Source organism: Nicotiana tabacum, chromosome 5, assembly GCF_000715075.1.
Source record: "Nicotiana tabacum cultivar K326 chromosome 5, ASM71507v2, whole genome shotgun sequence".
Taxonomy (NCBI): domain Eukaryota; kingdom Viridiplantae; phylum Streptophyta; class Magnoliopsida; order Solanales; family Solanaceae; genus Nicotiana; species Nicotiana tabacum.
In genome coordinates, this window is record NC_134084.1 from 65,893,136 (window position 1) to 65,911,186 (window position 18,051).

The 18,051-nt window shown below is 44.5% G+C and overlaps 1 protein-coding gene and 1 non-coding gene across 2 annotated transcripts; one reads left to right on the forward strand and one right to left on the reverse strand.

Moving 5' to 3' along the window:
• Positions 1–10,869: 10,869 nt before the first annotated feature.
• LOC142181336 (small nucleolar RNA R71) lies at positions 10,870–10,976 on the reverse strand. The gene has a single exon (XR_012710003.1). It is a non-coding gene; the product is annotated as a small nucleolar RNA R71 (small nucleolar RNA).
• A 437-nt stretch (positions 10,977–11,413) lies between these two features.
• LOC142180798 (uncharacterized) lies at positions 11,414–12,495 on the forward strand. Its single transcript, XM_075252872.1, has 2 exons — positions 11,414–11,491; positions 11,641–12,495. Exons 1-2 carry the CDS (start codon positions 11,414–11,416, stop codon positions 12,493–12,495), a joined length of 933 nt encoding a protein of 310 aa, XP_075108973.1.
• The last annotated feature ends 5,556 nt before the right edge of the window (positions 12,496–18,051 follow it).

The following is an 18,051-nucleotide window of genomic DNA, read 5'->3' on the forward strand; positions in this document are numbered from 1 at the left end:
GCAGCCCAACGTAACTCCTGAAGCAATCAAGCTGTTATTGTTTCCATTCTCAGTGACAGGAGCTACCCAGACTTGGCTAAACTCACTTCCCATAAATTCTATAACAATATGGGATGAGTTAGTCAGACAATTCCATAACAAGTTCCACCCACCCAATAAGACTGCTCAACAAATTGATGAAATTTTGAGTTTTAAACATAGACCAATGGAGACACTACATGAAACATGGGAGCACTTTAAAGGGATGTTGGTTATATTCCCGCACCATGGTATTCCAGATCTGATGTTGGGGCAGCGGTTTTACATGGGATTGTCAGATAGCGTGAAGAACATTGTTGATGCTTCAGCTGGTGGAGCATTTTTGAGCAAAACATAGAGAGAAGGCCAAAGTTTGCTTGACAAGATGGCACAAAATTCGGGATGGACAACCAGGAATGCACCTATCACTCCAGTGGTTCACTCAGTGCCCTTAGATCCATCCAACTCTATGGCTGAAAATATGGCTACCTTATTGACACAGATGAGTATACTCACCAAAAAGATGGAAAAGTCAGGGCAGAAGCAGCAGGTACACATCGTAGATACTACCAATGAGGGCTTGTGCGCATCTTGCATTAGTCAGCCAATCGGTAACCAATGGAGTGCATAACATGAACATCACCACTACCCTGAAGACATGAATTATGTGTCTAATTATGGAGGCTAGAGACATGGTGGTCAGAATTGGGGCCAGCAAAATCAGCAATACAGGCCAGTCCATCCACAGTTCAACAATGGAAACATGGGAGGTATGAGACCCCCTAACAATATGGCACCTTACCCAAGGCCACAGGGATATAATAATCAGAATCAGCAGCAGGGGTATCACCCTCCTCAGCAGCAGCATGGTGGAAGGCAGGAAGATGGGTTTGCTAGACTTGAGGCAATAATGCAGTAGGTTATTGGGTCTAATGCAAAGATTAATGAGAGAGTGGATGCACATGATGTAGCAATCAAGAATATTGAAGTGCATGTGGGCCAAATTTCTATGTCTCTGAACAATCGTCCCCATGGGACACTAGCTGTAGACACCCAGATAAATCCAAAAGATCAAGGCCCAAAGTAGCTGATGGCGGTAAGTCTACGTAATGGCAGAGATCTGGATGTAGAGTAAGAGAGGGATCGAGAAACTAGACAAGCTGAGACACTTATACCAGTGCTCATTGAGCTAGATGAGTTAACGAAACTGACGGAGGTGCCAGTCCAGCCTGCCCAGGAAGAAAATAGCATCCAGAATGCGACCGAGAAAGAAGCTGAGACAGTCCAGAAACCAGTAGTTGATGTAGCAGCTGATAAGGATCAATCACAGTTGATTGGGAAGAAGAGACCTCCTACACCTTTCCCCTAGAGGCTGGCTAAGTAACAAAAGGAGGAACAATACAAGAAGTTCTTCGAAATGCTGAAACAAATCCAGGTAAACATACCGTTGATTGAAGCTTTGAAGTAGATGCCTGGGTATGCAAAAATGATGAAGGACTTGGTGTCCCGAAAGTTTGATTTCCAAGACTTGGCCACAGTTATTCTTACTCAGACATGTAGTGCAGTGGTGACTAGACCAATTGCATAAAAGCTGTCTGACCCAGAGAGCTTTACAATTCCATGCACTATTGGTAATTTTGCTTTTGCTAAAGCACTGTATGATCTAGGGGCCAGCATCAATCTTATGCCCCTGGCTATTTATAAGAGGATGGGAATTGGAAGAGTTAGACCCACCTCTATGTTGTTGCAGCTGGCTGACTGGACAGTGAAACGACCCTCTGGTATACTGGATGATGTGCTAGTTCAGGTAGGGAAATTTGTGTTCCCTGCAGATTTTGTGATCTTAGACTGCAGAGTGGATGAAGAGATTCCCATAATTTTGGGAAGACCATTCTTGGCCACATGGAGAGCTTTCATTGATCGTGAAATCGGGGAGCTCAAGATGAGATTGAACGATGAGGAGATAACATTCAATGTGCAGAAATTTATGAGGCGACCAAGTGAATTCGCCAATTGTTCTCTTAGTGATGCCGTGGATGTAATCGTGGAGACTGATGATGAGGTGCTAACTATTAAGGACCCCCTTGCTGCATGTTTAATGAATTTGGATGAGGTGAATGGAGAGGAACTGGCGGAATGGGTGTTGGCATTAGAGGGTAGAGGGTTCTGGGATAGAACTCTAGAATTTGAGCCCTTACACTTGGAAAATCAAGAGACTCCTCCAGCCAAGCGATCTATCGAAGAACCACCAAAGCTGGAGTTAAAGCCATTGCCCAACCATCTCAGGTATGAATTCCTTAGACCTAACTCCACATTACATGTTATTATCTCATCTAGTTTGTTAGATGTGCAGGCGCAACAACTCTTGCAGGTACTTAAGGAGTGCAAGACTGCCATTGGGTGGACCATGGCAGACATAAAGGGGATCAGCCCCGCCTACTGTATGCACAAAATTCTACTGGAAGAGGGACATAAACCTTCCAGGGAACACCAAAGAAGGTTGAACCCTAACATGAAGGAAGTGGTGAAGAAAGAAGTAATAAAGTGGTTAGACGCAGGAATTATCTTCCCAATCTTTGACAGCAGCTGGGTTAGCCCAGTTCAATGTGTACCTAAAAAGGGTGGCATGACAGTAGTTAAGAATGATAACAATGAATTAATCTCTACAAGAACAGTCACGAGCTGGAGAATTTGCATGGATTATAGAAAGCTAAATCTAGCCACCCGGAAAGACCACTTCCCACTTCCCTTCATTGATCAGATGTTAGACAGACTGGCAGGGAGGTCACACTTCTGTTTTCTGGATGGGTACTCAGGATACAACCAGATTTCCATTACACCGGAGGACAGAGAGAAGACCTCTTTCACTTGTCCTTATGGCATTTATGCCTTTCGGAGGATGCCCTTTGGCCTATGCAACGCACCCGCCACATTCCAACGGTGCATGACGACCATATTTACTGACATGGTAGAGGACATAATGGAGGTGTTCATGGATGACTTCTCAGTGGTGGGAAATTCATTTGATGAGTGCCTGATAAATCTAACGTGTGTGCTGAAACGGTGTATCGAGACTAACCTGGTTCTGAACTGGGAGAAGTGCCACTTCATGGTACAAGAAGCCATAGTCTTGGGGCACCGGGTGTCAAGCAAAGGAATTGAGGTGGATCGTGCTAAAGTGGATGTAATAGCAAAGCTACCTCCTCCAACTTCAGTCAAAGCAATCAGAAGCTTCCTTGGGCATGCCGGTTTCTACCGGAGATTCATAAAAGACTTCTCAAAAATTGCCAACCCTCTCTGTAAGTTGTTAGAAAAAGATCACCCTTTCTTGTTTTCTGATGATTGCAGGGTAGCATTCGAGGAGCTGAAAAAGAGACTGGTCACAGTACCTATCATTGTTGCCCCCAACTGGGAGCAGCCATTCGAACTCATGTGTGATTCCAGTGACTACGTAGTGGGGGCAGTGCTAGGACAGCGGAAGGACAAGCTGATGCATCTAATCTACTATGCTAGTAGAACGCTGAGTGGAGCCCAAATGAACTATACTGTGACTGAGAAGGAGATGTTGGCTGTGGTGTTTGCTTTCGACAAGTTCAGATCATATCTGATTGGTTCTAAGGTAATTGTATACACTGATCATGCAGCTCTCAGGTACTTGATTGAGAAGAAAGAGTCTAAGCCGCGCCTGATTCGTTGGGTGTTGCTGCTGCAAGAATTTGACCTTGAAATTCGTGACCGTAAGGGCACAGAGAACCAAGTCGTTGATCATCTATCACGACTTGAGGGAGCTTAAAATGCAGTTGAGGTTGAAGATATTCTGGAAACCTTTCCAGACGAGCAGCTGCTCGCTACTAATCTTGAGAAAGCGCCATGGTATGCAGATTTTGCAAATTACCTGGCATGCGGTATAGTTCCCTATAACTTTTTATCTGTACAAAAGAAAAAGTTTTATCGTGACTGCCGCATGTATTATTGGGATGAGCCTTACCTGTTTAGAATTTGTGTTGACAATATGATCCGGAGGTGTGTCCCCGAGATAGAACAATCTTCTGTTTTGCAGGCTTGTCACGCATCGGCTTATGGAGGACATTTTGGAGGGGTCAGGACAGCTGCGAAAGTGCTTGAGGCCGGATTCTTTTGGCCAACAGTGTTTAAAGATGCGCACCAATGGGTGAAAGGCTACAATGAATGTCAGCGGACCCGGAATATTTCCCGTCGCCATGAGATGCCCATGAACCCAATTCAAGAGGTGGAAGTGTTTGATGTCTGGGGGATTGACTTCATGGGTCCCTTTGTCAGCTCCTATGGCAATAAGTACATACTTGTTGCTGTGGATTACGTGTCCAAATGGGTAGAAGCTGTAGCGTTGCCCACTAATGATGCAAGAGTGGTGGTGGGGTTTTTGAAGAAGAACATATTCAGCAGATTTGGGACACCAAGAGCGATTATCAGTGACGGAGGCACTCACTTCTGTAATAGAGCTTTCCAGAAGTTGCTTGCAAAGTATAATGTACGCCACAAGGTGGCTACACCTTATCACCCGTAAACTAGTGGGCGGGTTGAAGTGTCCAACAGAGAGTATAAAGAGTGTGCTAACCAAGACTGTGAACGCCACAAGAACTGATTGGGCGAAAAAGTTAGATGATGCACTCTAGGCCTATAGAACTGCTTTTAAAACACCGATTGGTATGTCACCATATAAGTTGGTGTTCGGGAAGGCCTGCCATTTGCCAGTGGAACTTGAACATAGAGCGTGGTGGGCACTGAAACAGCTGAATCTAGACATTGAGGCTACGGGCACAACGAGGATCACAGAATTGCATGAGCTCGACGAGTTCAGACATCTTGCTTTTGAGAGCACAAGGTTGTACAAGGAAAGAATGAAGAGGTTGCACGACAAGAACATTGTGGAGCGAAATTTCAATCCTGGAGATATGGTGTTGCTTTATAACTCACGATTAAGGCTATTTCTGGGTAAACTCAGGTCGCGATGGTCTGGACCATTTAGAGTGGTCGAAGTTTTTCCTTCAAGTTCTGTCGAGATTGCCACAGAGAAAGACTCTCGTACATTTAGAGTCAATGGGCAGAGATTGAAACTATATGTGGGCATGAGCGAACCAAAGGAAGTGTCTGAGCTACACCTGACTGAACCACAGAGGTCGAGCGAGCCTTAAATGCGCTCATCTGCGTCGTGTCGCGACGTTAAATTAGGCACTACGTGGGAGGCAACCCAAGAATGTGTTGTAAGTGTAATTCATAAGAAAAAAGAAAAAAAAAGTAGCAGGAACACACCCAGACCGCGGTCCTAGCGTAACCGCGGTCAAGGACCTCCTCTGAAAGAAGTCTACTGCGGTCCCAGCGTACCCGCGGTAGGACCGCGGTCAAATGCACCCTCTGAAAGGGGTCTACCGCGGTCCCAGCGTAACCGTGGTAGAATCACGGCAGACCAGCGCGGGCCAGGTAAGTGCAGATTTTTTTTCCTTTTTTTTTATTTTCTTCCCCTCTTTTTTTTAATAACCCTAACCCCCCCCCCCACTATTCCCCCAAACCCTTCTTTTCTTCAAACCACCCACATTCCCATCCCCTTCTCTCTTCTCTTCTCTCTTTCACACCATCTCCTATCCCTCAAACCCCCATTGTTGTCCCTCCTTTCTTCTCCATCTCTCTCTCTCCACAACTTATCCCTTCCATTTCTTCTCAAGGTAAGCTTCTCTATTCTTTTCTCTTTCCTTTACATAACTTAGTGTAGTGTTTTAGCGTAAATGTTTTCTTTCTTTATTTCTTTTCTTTCCTTTTATCCATTATTTGCTTCTTTTGGCCATGATTGATGTTTAAATGGTTGGGTTTTCATTGTGCTTAACTTGGGGCAATTTTTGGAAAGTTTGGAGGCCTAAATAAATTTTTTAGGGTGAAACTTGGTAGAGGGGTCTAAATGGCCAAAAATTGGGGGTGTGTTGTAAAATTTTGGAGCACGTTGTGCCCTTCTTAATTGGGGTGGTGGTAGCATTTGACATGATTCACTTGTTGGAGATTGTGTGGGGTATTATATAGCGGAATTGTAGAATTAATAGTGGTGTGAGGGCTATAGTGGAGGTTGTCAACTTTGGGCACCTTACTAATTGGGTATACTGGCATTGTTTGACAAAAGGAAACTGTTTGGTGCCATCGGGTGGCGAAGTCTAAGTACCCATCCGACTGGCACATGTTAGGATGCATCTGATTGTTACCCTAAATTGTCTGCAGGTAATATGTCCTGAAAAAGGCGGAAGAGCTCGGCAAGCACTTACCAAATGCCAACATATGATGCCACCAGGTTCCTGTCACAGGAGGCCAAGGACGCGTTTCATGCTAAGGCCACCAAAAGCTTTATCCCTGAGATTCCTGTTGACAGGGCTGCCCTCCGTATGGAAAAAATAGACATGTATGAGGAAATCAGACGGAGGGAGATTGAGTTCTTGTTTGATGAACCTGAGACGGCAAACCCGATGATAGTTCGGGAGTTCTACGCGAACTGCCCGGAATATTTGTGTCGGTCTGTGATTGTGCGGGGTAGGGTGGTGGATGCCTCAATTCTGAAGATTCGCCAGGTCTTACAGCTGCCCCAGTTCACTGGTGACATTGATCATTACTACGACGCCCAAGGGGTTACTTGGGACACTATGATTGCGACAATCTGTGTAGGGGGTCGACCAATCTGGCTACAGGAAAACATTACCCTTCACTGCAAATCGTTCACACATGAGGCTAAGTGTTGGTTCACAATTATTTGCAGCCGGTTATTGCCCACGGGCAACACGACAGATGTGAACCACCTACGGGCTCTATTGGTGTGGTGCTTCGTCACCAAGAAAGACTTTGATATGGCGAGAATTATTGGAGATGAAATGATCCTTCGATCACCTCTGCTATCTAAGGGGTTTTACTTCCCCTCACTTGTGACGAGGTTGTGTCTGCTGGATGATGTCCCCATAAATCCTACAGATGGAACTTTGCCCGCAAAAGTGGCATTCAGAGCTTCAAAGATCACAATGGGCAGAGATGCACCCACAACCATTGAGCTTGATGATAAGGATGACCCCCCAGCACCCATGGCACCATCCAGGATATCCTATGATGGATCCGGATCCTCTCGGCGACCCCATACTGGGGCAAGGTTCTCTAGATCACAGTCCAGCCGACCCATTTTGCATTCTTTGGAGGAAGAGGTGGCAGATCTTCGCTCCTCGGTGGATGGCCTACATGTGCGTATGGATGCCATGTCTCAGCGGCATGCCAGGTGTGAGAGCCGGATGATATCTTGGTTTTGTGCTTTGGGGAGGGCTTGGCATGTGGATCCCAGCACCGTATCCGACTCCGAGTGATGCTCAAGGAAGTCTTCTTACCCTTCTGCACTTTATTTGTGTTATGACATGGGGACATGCCATATTCTTTTTGTGTGGGGTGGGAGACTTGCTTTAGTGGTGTATTATTAGTGTACATATACATTGGTTGTAAAATAAATAAATGTAGGAGACTCTTCCTGAGGACGGACCACTTGGACAGTACTCTTGAGGGAAGTAGTCCATTTAGATTTTATTTTATTTTATTTTTCTTTTTAGGTAGTGTAGTAATTCTTCCTTGGTTTTTCTTTTGACCACAATTCTATTCCAAGGGCTTTTCTTGAACCGGGTTAGGTAGATTTTTCTTTAATATTTTTAGGACTCTATTGGACCAAGATGGGTGAAGGCAAGAATGCGACCCGTAATGTACACACCTACAAATAACTAAAACGAACTTGAGGGTGCGACGTCTAGGCTCGTTTGTAGACTCGTAATTTTATGCCTTAATTCTGCACACCTTGTCTTTCTTGAACGCTCATGTGAGTGTGTTGACAAACTAATTCGGAATGAGTTACATGCCAAGTGTGTGTGAGATAATACTTGTATTCTGTGCTTGCATGCGATACCTAGAACTTGCCATGTGTGTTTGCAAAGCGAAATAGAAGTTGTTTGGTCTTAGAGATGATTGAGGCATTTCCTTGTGTAGCCTATATAATTATGAATCCACCTGTACATATTACCATAGTTAACCCCTTCAAGCCTGAAGCCTGTTCTTTGATAACCTTACAACAACCTACATCCCTGTGTTTGCATAGTTGACTGTTTGAACCTGTACCTCCTAGAAGAACTTGAATCGTTAAAGAGCATATAAAAGTCAAAGTATGGGGTAGTAATGGAGTGAGAAAAGGAAAATCAGGAAAATACTTGAATGGTGCAATGGCTATGGAAAAAAAAGAGGCCAGTTGCACCTAAAGAAAAGTGGGGGTAGCCTATGAAACAAGTGTGGAAGAATGATTGGGTTGAACAGGGAAATTGGAATAAAGGGAACGATTGTATTAAAAGTGCTTAGGGAGGTTAGTCACTATATCCAAATATATCCTACCCGTCCCTTAGCCTACACTATAACCAAACAAAGACCTCTTGATCTTGGACTGAACAACTCGATTAGTAGAGTATTACACTAAGGGCAAACTTATGATGTATCTGTGTGGCATGTGAATGTTCTTTGCTGAGAGTGAGTGGATTCGTTCTATCTATAGTTCCTTGTTGCTTGATTTTATGTGTGTGGAACTTCTCTCAGAAATGTTATGTGAGGGCATGTGACTCAGGAAGAAAAAGCAAGTTTTCACCTCTATTTAGAGTAACTAGAGTAAGCACGAGTGTAGCATGGCATTAGAGTCTTCATCTGAGGTGTGGCTGTTGCACTGCTTAGGTTGTTCTTTCATAATGGCGGGTGTGACATAAACTGGGTAATGCATCGAACGATTAGGCCTAGAAGTGTGGTTCAACTTGCTCGAGGAAGAGCAAAGATTTAAGTGTGGGGTGTTGATAATAGGTGAATTGGACTATAATTAGGCCCTAAAGAACCACCTTCTTGTATAGTTTTTATGGTAAAAAGTGATAACAAAATGCTCCGATTAGTGCTTTTCATGCTTTGTAGGCTATATACAATAAAAGAAGTCTATGAAGTACTTTTGGGATCAATTATGGAGAAAAAGAGGCCAATCGTACAATATCCGCTAAGTGCACCACGCGAAGGCAGCAAAAAAACCAGAACTGGAGATGGACTGCCGCGGTCCCTGCGTAACCGCGGTCGGACCGTGGCAGAAGGCTGTTGCGGATTCTGAGAGGCTAGTTGGCCGCGGCCCTGGCGCAATCGCGGTAGGACCGCGATAGGAAGCGAAAAATTGAGGGACTGAAGTGCAAAACACGAGATTTTTAGCCCAAAACCCTATATTAAACAATAGAACTCGTCCAAGGGAGGCATGTAATATTTTAGAAAGTACTTTGGAAAGAGAAACAAATGTGAGAGATCACCCAAAACATCATATTTTCTTCTTCTCTTCATTTTTCTTGTAATTTTGATCATGAATATTTTCATAGTTTATTTACCCATTGTCATGAGTAGCTAAATCTTTTGTCTAGGGTTTTGATGGAACCTATTGAAGGATGAACTTCTTGATTATGTTAATATAGTTTGTCAGTTTAATCTCTTTTTGTTCAACTACGTGTTTGTTGTAGTTAATTGATAGGATCCTCAATTAGCTGTGCCTATTTAGTATGCATAGCTCGGGAGAAAGTGCATATTTAGGTAATTGTTGAACAACATCACTCCCAAAGTATAAGAGGGATCTATAACTGCGGGTTTAAAGGCGGGATTAGGGATAACGAAGTCTTGGGTGCAATCTAAAGTTAACTATAATAAACAAAGCCAGCTAGCGTATCTTAGGAGAGTGCATCTAGTAAATTATCGTGATTATTCGGGAGAGTTTCACGGTAAAAAGAGTGTTCATGGTTGAAAGAGATGTGTTGGTAAATCTATATGAAACATAAACAGAAGAGATTCCATCAACAGGGGAAATCACTACCTTAGAACCTTCTCATTATTGTTCACAACTTAAGCTTATTTAGTTTACAACTGTTTATTGACTTTCAATCTTAGTTATTAAATATACCATCAACTGTTATTCATAACATTTGGGGAAGTTGATTCTAAAGAATTTAGTAAGTCCAACGAAAGTAATTAATAGGTTAATTCTCTGTGGATTCGACTATGGGCATAAATACTCAGGTTATATTTGCAACGTCCGCATTTCCTTTTATAAGTCATAGTTGGGCGTGATCAAATTTTGGCGCCGTTGCTGGGGAGTTAACGGTGCTATCAATTACAATTGAAAGAAGTACAAAAATTCCTATTGTCGTCATTTTTTCTCTATACCCAATTTTTACATTGAAATTTTAACGTTTGTTGACTTGGTTGCACAGGTGCATGCCTAGAAACTCATCGAGATCTGGTGAAGTATTTGAAGAATTATCAGATCCCAAGAAAGTTTTCAAGGCCTTGAATCGGGCTAATCGGAAAAACAACCAACAACCAACAACTGCACAATTCGAAACAGTCATGGGGGATCACGAGGAAAATCCAACGGTACCAATAGTGCCAGAGGCTGCTCTCTATGACTGGGCACAACCCACAGCTGAAACTCTATCCACAACCATTGTAGTTCCGCAGATACAGGCTGAGTCATTCCAAATTATGAATAACATGTTGCACTTGTTGCAGAATAAGGGACTATTTTCGGGGTCGCAAGTCGAAGATCCTCAGCAGCACTTGAAGAACTTCCTCTCTATATGCAAAACCCAAAGGCAACCCAGCGTAACTCCTGAAGCAATCAAGCTGTTATTGTTTCCATTCTCAGTGACAGGAGCTGCCCAGACTTGGCTAAACTCACTTCCCATAAATTCTATAACAACATGGGATGAGTTAGTCAGGCAATTCCATAAAAAGTTCCACCCACCCCATAAGACTGCTCAACAAATTGATGAAATTTTGAGTTTTAAATAGAGACCAATGGAGACACTACATGAAACATGGGAGCGCTTTAAAGGGATGATGGTTATATGCCCGCACCATGGTATTCCAGATCTGATGTTGGGGCAGCGGTTTTACATGGGATTGTCAGATAGCGTGAAGAACATTGTTGATGCTTCAGCTGGTGGAGCATTTTTGAGCAAAACATGGAGAGAAGGCCAGAGTTTGCTTGACAAGATGGCATAAAATTCAGGATGGACAACCAGGAATGCACCTATCACTCCAGTGGTTCACTCAGTGCCCTTAGATCCATCCAACTCTATGGCTGAAAATATGGCCACCTTATTGACACAGATGAGTATACTCACCAAAAATGTGGAAGAGTTAGGGCAGAAGCAGCAGGTACACATCGTAGATACTACCAATGGGGGCTTGTGCGCATCTTACATTAGTCATCCAATCGGTAACCAATGGAATGCAGAACATGAACATCACCACTACCCTGAAGACATGAATTATGTGTCTAATTATGGAGGCCAGAGACATGGTGGTCAGAATTGGGGCCAGCAAAATCAGCAATACAGGCCAGTCCATCCACAGTTCAACAATGGAAACATGGGAGGTATGAGACCCCCTAATAATATGGCACCTTACCCAAGGCCACAAGGATATAATACTAAGAATCAACAGCAAGGGTATCACCCTCCTCAACAGCAGCATGGTGGAAGGCAGGAAGATGGGTTTGCTAGACTTGAGGCAATAATGCAATAGGTTATTGGGTCTAATGCAAAGATTAATGAGAGAGTGGATGCACATGATGCAACAATCAAGAATATTGAAGTGCAGGTGGGCCAAATTTCTATGTCTCTGAATAATCGTCCTCATGGGACACTACCTGCAGACACCCAGATAAATCCAAAAGATCAAGGCCCAAAGCAGCTGATGGCGGTAAGTCTACGTAATGGTAGAGATCTGGATGTAGAGCAAGAGAGGGCTCGAGAAACTAGACAAGCTGATACACTTATACCAGTGCCCATTGAGCTGGATGAGTCAACGAAACTGACGGAGGTGCCAGTCCAGCCTGCCCAGGAAGAAAATAGCATCCAGAATGCGACCAAGAAAGAAGCTAAGACAGTCCAGGAACCAGTAGTTGATGTATCAGCTGATAATGATCAATCCCAGTTGATTGGGAAGAAGAGACCTCCTGCACCTTTCCCTCAGAGGCTGGCTAAGTATCAAAAGGAGGAACAATACAAGAAGTTCTTCGAAATGCTGAAACAAATCCAGGTAAACATACCATTGATTGAAGCTTTGAAAGAGATGTCTGGGTATGCAAAAATGATGAAGGACTTGGTGTCCCAAAAGTTTGATTTCCAAGACTTGGCCACAGTTACTCTTACTCAGACATGTAGTGCAGTGGTGACTAGACCAATTGCAGAAACGCTGTCTGACCCACGGAGCTTTACAATTCCATGCACTATTGGTAATTTTGCTTTTGCTAAAGCACTGTGTGATCTAGGGGCCAGCATCAATCTTATGCCCCCGGCGATTTATAAGAGGCTGGGCATTGGAAGAGCTAGACCCACCTCTATGTTGTTGCAGCTGGCTGACATGACAGTGAAATGACCCTCTGGTATACTGGATGATGTGCTAGTTCAGGTAGGGAAATTTGTGTTTCCTGCAAATTTTGTGATCTTAGACAGCAGAGTGGATGAAGAGATTCCCATAATTTTGGGAAGACCATTCTTGGCCACAGGGAGAGCTCTCATTGATTGTGAAACCGGGGAGCTCAAGATGAGATTGAACGATGAGGAGATAACATTCAATGTGCAGAAATCTATGAGGCGACCAAGTGAATTCGCCAATTGTTCTCTTATTGATGTCGTGGATGTAATCGTGGAGACTGATGATGAGGTGCTAACCATTGAGGACCCCCTTGCTGCATGTTTAATGAATTTGGATGAGGTGAATGGAGAGGAACTGCCGAAATGGGTGTTGGCATTAGAGGGTAGAGGGTTATGAGATAGAACTCTAGAATTTGAGCCCTTACACTTAGAAAATCGAGAGACTCCTCCAGCCAAGCCATCTATCAAAGAACCACCAAAGCTGGAGTTAAAGCCATTGCCCAACCATCTCAGGTATGAATTACTTGGACCTAACTCCACATTACATGTTATTATATCATCTAATTTGTTAGATGTGCAGGCACAACAACTCTTGCAGGTACTTAAGGAGTGCAAGACTGCCATTGGGTGGACCATGGCAGACATAAAGGGGATCATCCCCGCCTACTGTATGCACAAAATTCTACTGGAAGAGGGACATAAACCTTCTAGGGAACACCAAAGGAAGGTTGAACACTAACATGAAGGAAGTGGTGAAGAAGGAAGTAATAAAGTAGTTAGACGGGGGAATTATCTTCCCAATCTCTGACAGCAACTGGGTTAGCCCAGTTCACTGTGTACCTAAAAAGGGTGGCATGACGGTAGTTAAGAATGATAACAATGAATTGATCTCTACAAGAACAGTCACGGGCTGGAGAATTTGTATGGATTATAGAAAGCTAAATCTAGCCACCCGAAAATACCACTTCCCACTTCCCTTCATTGATCAGATGTTAGACAGACTGGCAGGGAGGTCACACTTCTGTTTTCTGGACGGGTACTCAGGATACAACCAGATTTCCATTGCACCGGAGGACAGAGAGAAGACCTCTTTCACTTGTCCTTATGGCATTTATGCCTTTCGGAGGATGCCCTTTGGCCTATGCAACGTACCCGCCACATTCCAACGGTGCATGATGGCCATATTCACTGACATGGTAGAGGACATAATGGAGGTGTTCATGGATGACTTCTCAGTGGTGGGAAATTCATTTGATGAGTGCCTGATAAATCTGACGTGTGTGCTGAAACGGTGTATTGAGACTAACCTGGTTCTGAACTGGGAGAAGTGTCACTTCATGGTACAAGAAGGCATAGTCTTGGGGCATCGGGTGTCAAGCAAAGGAATTGAGGTGGATCGTGCTAAAGTGGATGTAATAGCAAAGCTACCTCCTCCAACTTCAGTCAAAGCAATCAGAAGCTTCCTTGGGCATGCCGGTTTCTACCGGAGATTCATTAAAGGCTTCTCAAAAATTGCCAACCCTCTCTGTAAGTTGTTAGAAAAAGATCACCCTTTCTTGTTTTCTGATGATTGCATGGTAGCATTCGAGGAGCTGAAAAAGAGACTGGTCACAGCACCTATCATTGTTGCCCCCAACTGGGAGCATCCACTCGAACTCATGTGTGATGCCAGTGACTACGCAGTGGGGGCAGTGCTAGGACAGCGGAAGGACAAGCTGATGTATCCAATCTACTATTCTAGTAGAACGCTGAGTGGAGCCCAGCTGAACTATACTGTGACTGAGAAGGAGATGTTGGTTGTGGTGTTTGCTTTCGACAAGTTCAGATCATATCTGATTGGTTCTAAGGTAATTGTATACACTGATCATGCAGCTCTCAGGTACTTGATTGAGAAGAAAGAGTCTAAGCCGCGCCTGATTCGTTGGGTGTTGCTGTTGCAAGAATTTGACCTTGAAATTCGTGACCGTAAGGGCACAGAGAACCAAGTCGTTGATCATCTATCACGACTTGAGGAGCTGAAAATGCAGTTGAGGTTGAAGATATTCTGGAAACCTTTCTAGACGAGCAGCTGCTCGCTACTAATCTTGAGAAAGCACCATGGTATGCAGATTTTGCATATTAACTGGCATGCGGTATAGTTCCCTATGACTTTTCATCTGTACAAAAGAAAAAGTTTTATCGTGACTGCCGCATGTATTATTGGGATGAGCCTTACCTGTTTAGAATTTGTGTTGACAATATGATCCGGAGGTATGTCCTCGAGATAGAACAATCTTCTGTTTTGCAAGCTTGTCACACATCGGCTTATGGAGGACATTTTGGAGGGGTCAGGACAGCTGCGAAAGTGCTTGAGGCCGGATTCTTTTGGCCAACAGTGTTTAAAGACGCGCACCAATGGATGAAGGGCTACAATGAATGTCAGCGGACCGGGAATATTTCCCGTCGCCATGCGATGCCCATGAACCCAATTCAAGAGGTGGAAGTGTTTGATGTCTGGGGGATTGACTTCATGGGTCCCTTCGTCAGCTCCTATGGCAATAAGTACATACTTGTTGCTGTGGATTACGTGTCCAAATGGGTAGAATTTGCAGCATTGCCCACTAATGATGCAAGAGTGGTGGTGGGGTTTTTGAAGAAGAACATATTCAGCAGATTTGGGACACCAAGAGCGATTATCAGTGACAGAGGCACTCACTTCTGTAATAGAGCTTTCGAGAAATTGCTTGCAAAGTATGATGTACGCCACAAGGTGGCTACCCCTTATCACCCGCAAACTAGTGGGCGGGTTGAAGTGTCCAACAGAGAGATAAAGAGTGTGCTAACCAAGACTGTGAATGCCACAAGAACTGATTGGGCGAAAAAGTTAGATGATGCACTTTAGGCCTATAGAACAACTTTTAAAACACCGATTGGTATGTCACCATATAAGTTGGTGTTCGGGAAGGCCTGCCATTTGCCAGTGGAACTTGAACATAGAGCGTGGTGGGTACTGAAACAGCTGAATCTAGACATCGAGGTTGCGGGCACAACGAGGATCACAGAATTGCATGAGCTCGACGAGTTCAGACATCTTGCTTTTGAGAGCACAAGGTTGTACAAGAAAAGAATGAAGAGGTTGCACGACAAGAACATTGTGGAGCGAAATTTCAATCCTAGAGATATGGTGTTGCTTTATAACTCACGATTAAGGCTATTTCTGGGTAAACTCATGTCACGATGGTCTGGACCATTTAGAGTGGTCGAAGTTTTCCCTTCAGGTGTTGTCGAGATTGTCACAGAGAAAGACTCTCATACATTTAGAGTCAATGGGCAGAGATTGAAACTATATGTGGGAATGAGCGAACCAAAGGAAGTGTCTGAGCTACACCTGACTGAACCACAGAGGTCGAGCGAGCCTTAAATGTGCTCATCTGCGTCGTGTCGCGACGTTAAATCAGGCACTGCGTGGGAGGCAACCCACGAATGTGTTGTAAGTGTAATGCATAACTTCAAAGAAAAAAGAAAAAAAAAGTAACAGGAACACGCCCAGACCGCGGTCCCAGCGTAACCGCGGTCAAGGACCTCCTCTGAAAGAAGTCTACCGCGGTCCCAGCATACCTGCGGTAGGACCGCGGTCAAATACACCCTCTGAAAGGGGTCTACCGCGGTCCCAACGTAACCGCGGCAGACCAGCGCGGGCCAGGTAAGTGTAGATTTTTTTTTCCTTTTTTTTATTTTCTTCCCCTCTTTTTTTTAATAACCCTAACCCCCCCCCCCACTATTCCCCCAAACCCTTCTTTTCTTCAAACCACCCACATTCCCCATCCCCTTCTCTCTTCTCTTCTCTCTTTCACACCATCTCCTATCCCTCAAACCTCCATTGTTGCCCCTCCTTTCTTCTCCATCTCTCTCTCTCCACAACCTATCCCTTCCATTCCTTCTCAAGGTAAGTTTCTCTATTCTTTTCTCTTTCCTTTACATAACTTAGTGTAGTGTTTTAGCGTAAATGTTTTCTTTCTTTCTTTCTTTTCTTTCTTTTTATCCATTATTTGCATCTTTTGGCCATGATTGATATTTAAATGGTTGGGTTTTCATTGTGCTTAACTTGGGGATGATTTTTGGAAGGTTTGGAGGCCTAAACATATTTTTTAGGGTGAAACTTGGTAGAGGGGTCTAAATGGCCGAAAATTGGGGGTGTGTTGTAAAATTTTGGAGCACATTGTGCCCTTCTTAATTGGGGTGGTGGTAGCATTTGACATGATTCACTTGTGGGAGATTGTGTGGGGTATTATATGGCAGAATTGTAGAATTAATAGTGGTGTGAGGGCAATAGTGGAGGTTGTCAACTTTGGGCACCTTACTAATTGGGTATACTGGCATTGTTTGACAAAAGGAAACTGTTTGGTGCCATCGGGTGGCGAAGTCTAAGTACCCATCCGACTGGCACATGTTAGGATGCATCTGATTGTTACCCTAAATTGTCTGTAGGTAATATGGCCCGAAAAAGGCGGAAGAGCTCGGCAAGCACTTCCCAAATGCCAACATATGATGCCACCAGGTTCCAGTCACAGGAGGCCGAGGACGCGTTTCATGCTAAGGCCACCAAAAGCTTTATCCCTGAGATTCTTGTTGACAGGGCTGCCCTCCATATGGAAAAAGCAGACATGTATGAGGAACTCAGACGGAGGGAGATGGAGTTCTTGTTTGATGAACCTGAGACGGCAAACCCGATGATAGTCCGGGAGTTCTACGCGAACTGCCCGGAAAATTTGTGCCGGTCTGTGATTGTGCGGGGCAGGGTGGTGGATGCCTCAATTTTGAAGATTCACCAGGTCTTGCAGCTTCCCCAGTTCACTGGTGACATTGATCACTACCACGACGCCCAAGGGGTCACTTGGGACACTATGATTGCGACAATCTGCGCAGGGGGTCGACCAATCTGGCTACAGGAAAACATTACCCTTCACTCCAAGTCGTTAACACATGAGGCTAAGTGCTGGTTCACAATTATTTGCAGCCGGTTATTGCCCACGGGCAACACGACAGATGTGAACCACCTACGGGCTTTATTGGTGTGGTGCTTCGTCACCAAGAAAGACTTTGATATGGTGAGAATTATTGGAGATGAAATGATCCTTCGGTCACCTCTGCTATCTAAGGGGTTTTACTTCCCCTCACTTGTGACGAGGTTGTGTCTGTTGGATGGTGTCCCCACCAATCCTACAGATGGAGCTTTGCCCGCAAAAGCGGCATTCAGAGCTTCAAAGATCACAGTGGGCAGAGATGCACCCACAACCATTGAGCTTGATGATGAGGATGACGCCCCCAGCACCCATGGCACCATCCAGGATATCCTATGATGGAGCCGGATCCTCTCGGCAACCCCATACTGGGGCAGGGTTCTCTAGATCACAGTCCAGCCGACCCATGTTGCATTCTTTTGAGGAAGAGGTGGCAGATTTTCGCTCCTCGGTGGATGGCCTGCATGTGCGTATGGATGCCATGTCTCAGCGGCATGCCAGGTGTGAGATCCGGATGATATCTTGGTTTCGTGCTTTGGGGAGGGCTTGTCATGTGG

What these genes read in the sequence shown, in the direction of transcription:
- LOC142180798 (XM_075252872.1), top strand. Translation starts at nt 11,414, where the DNA reads ATGGTGGTCAGAATTGGGGCCAGCAAAATCAGCAATACAGGCCAGTCC. An exon ending in CAACAATGGAAACATGGGAG is followed by an intron (nt 11,492 to 11,640) that starts GTATGAGACCCC and finishes ATAATGCAATAG; the next exon opens with GTTATTGGGTCTAATGCAAA.